Here is an 11,440-nt window from a genome sequence, read left to right as displayed (position 1 = left end):
TTTCAAATTCTAAAAATATCTAAGGACATCAGGTGTTAGTAATTATTATACCCATCCAATTTTGATTGCCATGATTTTTCTTTGTGTCAAACTATAAAAATTTTATTAACATTTTATGATATATTTTTTTATCCTATTGATATGTAAAAAATTGCAATTTACAGTACTTTTCGTATAACTTTTGAATATATCTTAATTTTTTGTTTAAAATATTGAATTAGTATAATCTAATCTTATTTTAAAAATTAATCAAATTAACTTTCGAAAAGCGAACATGACAACTAAAAGTGGACAGAAAGAATAGTAATTGCTGGTTTCTAAATTTAATTTTTATACATATATTTGATGAATTTTTCGATACAAATATAAAAACTGCTTTAGATATGCGATTTTCGCTCCATTCTTATACCCCATTAAACTAAGACACGTAAAATGAAACAATGTATTTCCTTTCATTTCACTATCACAATTGTAGCTAAAGTTAACCCCCTCCCCCCCCTCTCCTTCAACCCCTTTCTCCTCACCTTTTTTCTTTCTTCTTTTCCCCTTCACCCATCCTCCATTTTCTCATCCCAATAAATCCTCTTTATTCATATATAAATATACATGTACCAACTATACAAAAAACTACCTAATTAAGTGTCTAGAAAATACATGAAATCCCAAGATATATAGAACTCCATAGAAAACAATTTTTTTTCTCTATAAGTTTTGAGTATGACAGAACCCTATTATAATTTCTTCACAGGATGGTTCAACTTCCTTCCTCTTCATCAACAATATATTTCATCTTGCTACAACAAAGAAATTGCACCTTCTTCACCACCACTAAGAGAAGCTCTTCCACTTCTCAGTAATAATAATAGTAATAATAATAAGTATTCTTGTGAGAGTAGTACTACTACTTTTTCTCATGAGGAAAATACTACTACAACTAATTATTATAATGAAAATGTGAGTGTATCTCTACATATAGGGCTTCCAAATTCATGTGAAGGAGTAGTAGATAGTGGAGGAAATAAAGAAGAAGATCAATTTGATGTGGTTTCTAATGATAATAATAATACATCATCAACAACACTAAATAAGGGACAATATTGGATCCCTACTCCTTCTCAAATTCTCATTGGTCCAACACAATTCTCTTGCCATCTTTGCTACAAGACTTTCAATAGATACAACAATCTTCAGGTATGTATACTACAACTTCTCTTGAATACAGTGACAGATTCAAAATTTAAATTAATATATTTTATTTTGTATAAAAAGAACACCCAAATTCTTCTTAAAAAAATAAAAATTGGGTGGAGTTTTGTTCTATTTTTATAAATAAACCAAAACATGATACATAGAGAGGAGCTAAACTCCTATCATGAGATATAGAGTACTCATGAGATATAGTGGCAGACAGAGTGTTTGAAACACAGAGTTATCTGAACTCAGTACTTTTGATGTGAAACAATAAATTTATGTGTAATAATTGATTAAAACTACAACAAATAATATGTCCAAACCATACAATTTTAATCTTGAGATGAAATACACAAGAAGTTCACCAAAGAATTCTATATACATAAAATTGATGGGTTAATGATCTTTGAGTTTATTAGCACTAAAACTCATTTTAATTTTAAAATAGTCACAAATTAAATTTTATTGATTTTTTCCATGTGTATTTATATGTTTCACACACACCCCAAAAAAGAGAAAAATTGAAGTCAAGTTTCAGTTGAATCCAATGAATATTGTTGCATCCCCCTATATATGTCAGTACACACTTAGCGAGCCAATCTTTGTTTTTTTTTCCATCAAATTTGAATTTATACTTCTTTTTAGGGAAATTTTGTGTATATTTTGAATCAATTACAAGTTGAATTCTGATTTTTTTTTATGTTATTTTTTGTTTCATTTACAATTGCTTAGTTAAAATGATTTTGTTGATGATATATCATCATAAAATTCTTCATATTTTATCCATTTGTTATGGATTTTGTACTCATAAGTATATATACACATTCAACTAGCTACTTTTCTTCTTCCTTTTTCCTTTTTGTCTAAACTACTATTACAACTACCACGAATCATGTGATTTATTCCTATTTCTTATTTACTTTTTTTCTTCAAATACCACACTTATTTATGCATGAAATTAGGGCTTTTGACAAATTTACTTACATTTTAGAGTTAGATTACATTAGCTTTTCCTCAATAAAGTCTTAATTTGCTTTTACTTTTCTTTTTTATTCATATATTTTTTGGTATTTGGGTAATAGAGACAATTCAAACAATTTAGTGCACAAATTTCTGCTACCAGGTGAATATGGTCAAATGTGAAACTGACAATTTTTCCAGTGTTAAAATCTGACAAGATTTTCAGTGTTAATTTTTTTTACTGATTCAGGAGAATCAGGACATTTTAATTTTAATTTCTTCTATTAATTCAGTAAAAAAAAAAAACAATATAGTATCATTTAATTTAATGGTACTTCTGAAAACTCTCAGTATTTCTTGCAGAATATAACTATTCCTTTCTCCTAACATTGAATGAATAATCTTAACACTAATACTCCCTTTTTCACCTTTTGTCATCCTCCCAACTTCAAGATAACTCTTGTTCTAATAATTAACTTACTTTATTCATTAACTATTTGACCCTTCAAGTTTCATTAATTTCAGTTTGTTTTTTTACGGAGTTAATCTTACAGATGATGACCATTCAACTAACAGTTATTATCTCACACTTTCTGATACAATAACTATTACTCGAGTGACGATTATCTACCAAATGTTTCAAAAATGTCATAACCTTTCTATGATTTCTATTTTAGGAGTCTTTTAGTCCTATCAAATATACAGAAAAAAAGAAGAGAATTTCTGGTATTTTTTTTCTTTATTATGATTTTAGTTCAAGAATGAGCTTAAATAAAACGATATACTTTCTCTGTCCACTTTTATTTGTCATGTTGCGTTTTTTGAAAGTTAATTTGATTAATTTGTAAAGTTAAATTAGATTACATTAATTCGATATTTTAAACAAAAAAAATTTAGATATTTAAAAACTTTATGAAAAGTACTATAAATTGTAATTTTTTGTATGTCAATATGATGAAAAAATATCTCTTAAAATCAAGGGCAGAGCCACCATGGTACAAGAGGGTTCATCTGAACCCCTTCGATAAAAAATTATACTATTCATACATTGTTAGAATAATATTTTACGTATATATAGTAGATGTCGAAATCTCTTCGGCTACTCGTGTCTCTTTCTATGAATTTTGAACCCTTTTACTGAAAATTCTGGCTCCACTACTCCTTAAAATGTTAGTCAAAGTTCTTATAGTTTGACTCTAAAAATAGAAATCGTGACAAATAATAATGCAACGAGGGAGTAGTCAGTAATACTTCATATATTGAAGCTAGTTCGCCTTTTGTGATGACTGTTTTCAAAATTAGATGCTTTGATATGATGTACTGTTTGACTTAAATCTCTCAAATAGATTATGGATAATTCATTCATTAAAGAAATCTTATTTTTGACCCTCGGAGACAGATGTATGAAATGTTATATATATATATATATATATATAATGTAATAATTTGTTTATTTATATTTACGGTCTCAGAAATTTTAATTCATGGGTACAGAATTGTCTATAATCAAAATTTTCAACTGGTGCACTTATTATCAAATCCTGAGATTGGATGCTCAGTCTTCCTATTTCTTCATCTTTATTTATTTACTATCAGACTGTTTGGATGGGCTTTAGGCTCTCTTTCTCTTTTTCATAAAATTAAATGTTTAAAAAAAAAATTATTTTATTTTATGTAATTATTACAAAACTGTTTTAAAAAGTTTTTTTTTGACTTATAAAAACAATTAAGATAAGTCAATTAAAATAAACTTTCTAAGTTTGCAATATAGTATGTTTGAGTCAACACATTAGATTCTATGGAACTAGGTCCATTGTTGGTTCTATATACTAATGATGTTAAAAATCTATTATAGCAAAAGGGATATTTAGTGGCATAGATATTCCATTGCCACATGAACATTTAGAGTTAATTTATCGCATCTAAAATTGCTAAAACTTTTAGCAGCATATAGTTGAGCATGAGTCTTTAATGACTTTTATATAAAAAAAAAATGGTTATAATATACAAACACTTACTCGTCAATCAATGTATATAACTTAAATTCGTATCAATGCATTTGTTTCTAACTAGAGTTTTTGTTGATCATGTTACCTAGATGCATATGTGGGGACATGGATCTCAATACAGAAAAGGTCCAGAATCATTAAGAGGTACACAACCAAGTGCAATGTTAAGGCTACCATGTTACTGTTGTGCACCTGGTTGTAAACACAACATTGATCATCCAAGAGCAAGGCCATTAAAAGACTTTAGAACACTTCAAACACATTACAAGAGGAAGCATGGTGCTAAACCTTTCATGTGTAGAAAATGTGGTAAGCCATTTGCTGTGAAAGGTGATTGGAGAACTCATGAGAAGAATTGTGGTAAGATTTGGTATTGTATTTGTGGATCTGATTTTAAGCATAAGAGGTCTCTAAAAGACCATATTAAGTCATTTGGACGCGGTCATGGCGCAGTTGGGGTACCTAATCTTGAAGAACTAGAGGAAGAATCAAACTCCGAGATTGAACAAGATTTAATGTAAATCCTTGTTTACAGTTCAGTGCTAAGAACTTTAAAGGTCGAAGACTTTTGTAACGAGCTATATGTTGACTTTGCTTTTGTTATGATATTCAAATTAAAGTTTGTTCTATTTTTATTTTATTTTATCTTGGATGAGAATTGTAAGGTTTGTTGTAAATGATTTTATTTTTCTTTCTAGCTATGTAATATAAAGATGTGTATTATTTCAGTGTTTTACTAAGTTTTCTTCTTAATTGTAAGGAAAAATATAAGTTTGAGAATATGCGTTGGCAAAATATGTTAATTAGGGTTTGTCATGTGAAGAAAATGAATCTTCCTCTTTCTAATATATACTATTCTCTCGGTTTCACAAAGAATGGTATAATTTGACTTGATACGAAATTTAAGATGATAAAGAAGACTTTTAAATCTTGTGATCAAATTCAAATGAATCCGTTTCTTATGCGTTCGTTTTGTTTAGCTGTTGAGAAAAATGTTTTTTTGAAGAACATTTCTATTAGGTTTGTTTAACATGACTTTGTGTTGTATAACAATATGGGTTATGATTTAAATTTCTTCATCTTAACTAAAATAAAGTTTTGGGAATAAAAACATTTCGTTAGAAACGCCACCCCATAAATAGGCCTTGCAAGATATAGTCGGACTTCAATCACTATAAAAAAACAAATTCTGTTTTTACATCAATTTAATGAAAATTCTGTTATAAAACAAGATTTTCCAACACCGGACCAGCTCGAGGGGAAAACGCGCACGTTCTCATTGAAATACTTTAAAATTTCCTAATTTTCTGTGTGAAAACACTAATATTTTTTTCTTTTCTCACTAATTCAATCAAAATATACATGAAATATTCATCAAACATATCATAAAATGTCAATAACTTTTAATAGTGAATAGAGATATCATGCATCAAATGGAATTTTTTTTTTCTTGTTTATTTCAGGAAAAATAAATTGATTTAATATGTGGAAATCAATACTTATTTCTTTTAAATAAAGTAATTTTTTTTACCATCTAGAAAGGGAATAAAGTGCATATAAGGTGAAAGAGAACAGGCTGAACAGCAATATTTTCTTTTAAGAAAAAAAAAAAGAAGCAAAAAAGGTGATATAATACGGAAACTAGAAATAAAAAGGAGAGGAAAAATATGTCATTTGTTTCTTACATTACATACAGTAATAATACTAAGGGAGTGGTTGCAGAAAAAGTTGATGACATATAAATAATTCAGTTTTTAACTTTTTATTGCAGAAAATTCTATTCATCGAGGGTTAATTTCATATAAAATCATCAAATAGTATTATTGCAAAAAAAAATAAATCATTAAATTAATTTTTTTATATTTTATAAAATCACTCAATTTTTTTTTGGTTGCATTGATTTTTGATACTATAAATCCGAAGATTATAACCATAGGTTACCATTTATCGTTGGTAAGTAATTACTTTTTCATGACTTGTTTATAGAAATATTTTTTACACCGTTAATATTTGGAGATGAAGTGTATTTTTTTTTTCATTTTAGTTTCTTAACCATCTTGTATTCAACACTTGGTGGCACCCAATTTTTTTTTTATATTCTCTACATATTTACTATTATTGTTGGGGTGATGAGTAAACATCTTATTTTGGCTATAATGAATGGAGTTGGGAAAAATTTGAGGCACTTCTATAATTTTATAAGCGTATATATTGACTGATAGAATAGCAATAACGACACGATAAGGATTTTCGTGGAGTGATAAATACTTTTTTATTTTTAATCAGATGATATGAATTTGAGTGTCCTTAATATGAAGTTGAATCTCATTGATTACGAAGTTGCCTTTGTTAGGGAGTATTTTGCCTCCCAACTAGACTTTCTAGCACAAATCTAAATTTAATGAGACTTCAATATGAATATTACCGGCGTGACTTTCTAGCGCGAATTCGACTTTCTAGGACGGATCTAAATTTAGGCGCACTCCAATGTGGATATGGTAAGACTTTCTGCCCCAATACAAATTTAGTCGAACTCTAATATGAATACTCTGGATGCTGGATAACGGGAAATTAATAAAAAAACATTTAATGGCATATGCAGGGGTGACTCGACAGTGTTAAAAAAAGACATGTGCCTTAGACCCCCAAATTTAAGGGGTCTCATTTTTAATAATAATAGGTTATAAGTTATTATTTTTTAACAAATATTAAATACTATTTGTAAAAAAAAATCTTTTCATGAAAATAAAGGAATTATTAGAAGAAATTTAAGATGTATGGAGTACTATATCTTATGAAAAATAATTTAAAATAAGAATGATTATATTATCAATTGAAAACTAAAAGAAATCAATTATAAATTATTAACAATTCAAGTTTAAAATTCCGTTTGATTTTTACTTTAGACTATTAATATACTTGAGACGCTCCTGGGGATGTGTAGGCTAACATATGCTAATATTAAACTGTTTTCAAATAGTAGAAAGGTGAATATGATATTTTACCCTGATATGATTATCTTTTTTTTAATCTTAACTGAAAGAGTGGACATTTTTAATTATCCATTACCCGGATAGAGTGTGTTGTATTAGAAAAAAAACGAGGCTAAAAGGAAAGAAAACGAGTCATTATGCCATAATCAGTTGCCCTAAAACAATCATTAGTCTCATAGTGTAATGGGGGTTAAACTTCAAAAATAGCTACTTCTCAACTTCTTTAACTCAAATATATTCACTATCATAAAAATTTTAAATTCTTCGAATAAAAATTTTAAAATATTATCTTTGAGTGTCAATAACTCTAGCATAGCAGTTATTTTTTTAGAAAATCAGACAAAAAAATAGCTAATAAACGCTATTATTACTTCCTTCAGAATCCAACCTTATTAGTCAAATTAATTGAGTGTTAATTTTAAAATGTTTAAGACAATAGATATTGGGAACTTCTTCTTTTCAACCAATCAGCAAAGCTGGAAACCTAAATTATAAACCTGAAAACTTGTAAGTTATGATACATAGTATTACTAGTATTACATGATGTTAGCGTTACATCTGTATAACCACAAATAGTTTTCGTGTTTAAAGGTCAAACTATCATTCCTGATATAAATCTGGTACATTCAGTTCTATTCTATTCAGACCTACATAAAAATGTTCGCGTTCATCGGTATGTAGAGTACCCCTGCACCACAGAGTAGCCAATGTGACTGCTCCACTAGCTAGGTGGGGGTTCACAGGTTCAGACGAACCCACTAGCTTAAAAGAAGCTGAGCAGAACATTATGGTTACCTGTGAATTGTGATGTTTTCATTACGACTATGACCAACACATAAATGTTGGCTACTCTGAAGTTCAGGCCATTTTTTAACCATTGGTCCAAGAAGTACTATGACGAAACAGTCTTCTGAGCTGTGTGTTTCATACTGCAGTATATCTGAAATCAGATTCAAATCCGCGAGGATTGTAATAAACCTATGCTCTATAGTTCAAACATGGAATATAAAGACAAAGCAGCAGCCAATCGAAACAGTGATTAGTCGCCAACAAGTGGTACTGCATATGTAAAATGGTTGAAGTAGAGGATGTGTTCATAGAAGAGAAACTCTTATTATGTACCTGTTTCTTGATTTCGATTCCTGATGTACTATTGTTGAAGATCAAAAGGCCAATCCTGTATATTATTATGCTGCATCCTTCCTCCGTTATTGAACCATAATAGACAAGAGGGAAGCAGTTAGTTCATATGACTATTTAGGCAAAATTGCCGGTAATACAAGTTTTGCGACAGCTGATACATGCCACTCTACTTGTTGGATTTAGGGTAATGACATTCAACATTTCCCTTCAACAGATTAAGGCCACAACTTTGTTCATTCTTCGCGCATTCAAAAATGGACCTTAAAACTAAGATCATGGAGATAAGATCAAAAGAAGATACTAAAATGTCTTGCACATGAGATGAATTGAGATGATTACAATTTACACATGCGATACTCTGGTAAAACCATGCACACCGTTGAAGAGTACATCAAACATATTCTATCCAATCATTTGCACAAGAGGTATATCGATCCCAACAATTTTGCGAGGAATACAAACACCCCAACGAAACAAATAAAATGCAAAGGGAATTAACAAAACGTTTTAATTAGACTACGGTATCAACTCCTAACTGTGAACCACCAAGACCTATAATCTAGTAATACCAATGGAGTAAAAGAACAGGTGCAAGATAACTCAGACACCACGATTATAAAAAAAAAAAAAAAGGAAAGTGAAAGTAGAATTTAAATATTTAATGCAAGAACCTGGGAGGCATTCCAATAGTGGTCAAATAGAGCAAAATGTAAGTTTGCCTAAAGGTGAATGTTATGTCATTAGGAATATGGCCTACACCATATGCTAAAACAGACCTGCATCTTCCCAGTGGCTTTAATTTGCTTCAGCAGCTGTTCCACTGCATGCTACCAGTCATAATGGAAACTAGCAACTAGTCTGATAACAACAGAGAACCTATAACTTTGCCAACAGTAGAGCAAAATATTAACAATTATAGTATGGTGATAATGCCTCCATTAGAAGTTAGTATTTCTTTTGAATTTAATTAAAATTATATTTATAAATATTTGACTATGAACTCAAATTTTATCATATATTAACTTGTTATGGAAATTCATAAAATTTAAATCTTGAGTCTGCATCTGCAGGGAGATCACCCTCACATTCATATCAACATCCTCATTTCCGCGACTTTCAACTTCTGGACGTGGGAGGATGCATCTACCTTATAGGTGTTGGATTTTATTTGCCCTGATTTCTTACCATAAATAGGTTTCCTTTTAGGAAAAGGTTTTGGATTGACTAATTATTTTTCTAGTAGGAAAAAATTTTTAGGACTCTATAAATAGAGACATGCTCCTTCTAACTTAATCAGCTTTCACAATGTAATCTTAAAGACTTTGAGATTTTTGGTTAGGGAGAGAATTTATGGGTCACAAGTTTGATACGTTGTCACTTGTGTGAACATTCCGAGTGAATTTGGTTGAGGTTGTTTTCCTCTGTATTTGTACTCTCATATTTATAGTGGATTGCTCATCTCCTTTGTGGACGTAGGTCGATTGACCGAACCACGTTAAATCTTTGTGTCTTTTGATATATTTCTCGTTGTCTTCTTACTCGTGGTCTTTTGAGGTTTGCTTTGCTAGCTTCCGCATTTACACCTGCTTATTTTCGATCCTAACAATAGGCTACAATAATGTGTGTTGTAGTGCCAAAATAAGAACCAATTTGCTATCTAGATGTTGTCGTTGGCTTGTCGACTGCATAAATCATGAGGTAGTGCAATGTGTTCATAAGTTTGTTCCTTTCATTAATCCTTTTTGCAACTCGAGACACTCCGTATAGTTGGATAGAATCTACAAAAACTGGACAAAATGGATCCGTTAAGCTCAATTCTGTGAACCTCTCTGGTGGAAGAGATTAAGTTACTGCTCGAGAACTTTGATGCACGTAGCAGACATTATCGCTAACTAGGGAGCAAAGATGAAACAACCAAGATGCAAATGGACATCTCAGATTGGTGAACACTGCATACAAGATGCAAGTTCATTGTAAAGGTAATGTACAGATAGAGACCGACACTGCAACACACAAAAACAACTCAGATACCAAAATCAATATGAGGATCTCAATCTTATTACAAATTCCGAAACTCTTTTTTCTATAGACAGTTACAATTACAATCTCATATTACCCAACAGTTTTAAAAGACTGATGGACATGCCTCAGGATGCCTTCATCCCTCTTCCATTCCGGCGCCGGGGCATTGACGAAATGAGCATACAATTTATTATTAGCACAAGTAACAGAAATCAAGCTATGACCAAGAACACCATCAATTTCATAATCATAATACAATTGCCCATTTTCATCTTTCCTCTCTTCTGAAGTGACCCCATCAGCATTAGCAATTAAATCTTGCAAATTCACATCAGATAAAGCTAAGTTATTCAGAATTACATCTTTAGGCGCTAATTGCCTAAACCCAGCAAGATAAGTAAGGTACTCTTTCTCAGATTTCTTCTTCGGGTTATAAAACTCACTATCTGTTCCATTTGTGCCCTTTTCAACTTTCGACACCAGACGCTCTTTCCATCCATCGGGGACGTCGTAAATATACTCAGCCGACGCCTTCTTATCGGAATTTCCTCCGTAGCCGCCGTAATTGGCGGCGCTAGCAGCTGTACCGTAGTAAATGTTGAAGCTGGAGGGGGAATCTGCTAAAGAAGGGAGAGAGGTTGTTAGTATTGTGGTGGCTATTGCTGTGGCGGTTAGTGTGGTTAAAAGGGGTTTAGAGGGTGGTGATAAGGTGGATTGGGGTCTGGAAAAGGGTGGTGATACTGGTGGTTTTGTGGTGGTGGTGGTGGTGGTGGAAGAGGAGGAGCAAAGGAGGGATGAGGGGTGGAGAATACTTGCCATGTGGATTGTTTGTGAAAATTTTTTGGCTTAGGGGATAGGCTATTATTTGTCATTATAAAAATATGTATCTTATCCATTTAGTAAGATTTGGTGAAACAAGCCAATTGTACTAGTAGCCAATCATCAATGGTTTATGGTGCCATGTCATATTTCCTATTTTGTAAAACACAAATACGATTCTTTAAATTTGTCCGTAATTACATTTGGTAATTTTTTAAGGCATTAATATGATGATTTTCTCAATTGCATGTGTTTAAGAAGTCGAATGTCTTATTCTTATGAATGATCATTTAAAATATTTGA

At 30.9% G+C, this 11,440-nt stretch overlaps 2 protein-coding genes across 2 annotated transcripts; one reads left to right on the top strand and one right to left on the bottom strand.

The window, feature by feature from the left end:
* The first annotated feature begins 490 nt into the window (after window positions 1-490).
* On the top strand, window positions 491-4,896 carry LOC107008340 (zinc finger protein WIP2-like). The gene is made up of 2 exons (XM_015207333.2): window positions 491-1,191; window positions 4,250-4,896. The coding sequence occupies exons 1-2, from the start codon at window positions 718-720 to the stop codon at window positions 4,679-4,681; spliced, it is 906 nt and encodes a 301-aa protein (XP_015062819.1). The 5' UTR covers window positions 491-717; the 3' UTR covers window positions 4,682-4,896.
* Window positions 4,897-10,300: 5,404 nt separating this feature from the next.
* LOC107008341 (thylakoid lumenal 19 kDa protein, chloroplastic) lies at window positions 10,301-11,187 on the bottom strand. The gene has a single exon (XM_015207334.2). It carries the CDS (start codon window positions 11,135-11,137, stop codon window positions 10,409-10,411), a length of 729 nt encoding a protein of 242 aa, XP_015062820.1. The 5' UTR covers window positions 11,138-11,187; the 3' UTR covers window positions 10,301-10,408.
* Between the last annotated feature and the right edge of the window lie 253 nt (window positions 11,188-11,440).

Source organism: Solanum pennellii, chromosome 1, assembly GCF_001406875.1.
Source record: "Solanum pennellii chromosome 1, SPENNV200".
NCBI lineage: Eukaryota > Viridiplantae > Streptophyta > Magnoliopsida > Solanales > Solanaceae > Solanum > Solanum pennellii.
This window is presented reverse-complemented; position numbering and strand designations above follow the sequence as displayed.

Bases quoted from the DNA above. Each gene is read 5' to 3' on its own strand.
- LOC107008340 (XM_015207333.2), top strand. From the start codon at position 718: ATGACAGAACCCTATTATAATTTCTTCACAGGATGGTTCAACTTCCTT. The intron at 1,192-4,249 runs GTATGTATACTA...CATGTTACCTAG, and splicing joins ATAGATACAACAATCTTCAG to ATGCATATGTGGGGACATGG.
- LOC107008341 (XM_015207334.2), bottom strand. From the start codon at position 11,137: ATGGCAAGTATTCTCCACCCCTCATCCCTCCTTTGCTCCTCCTCTTCC.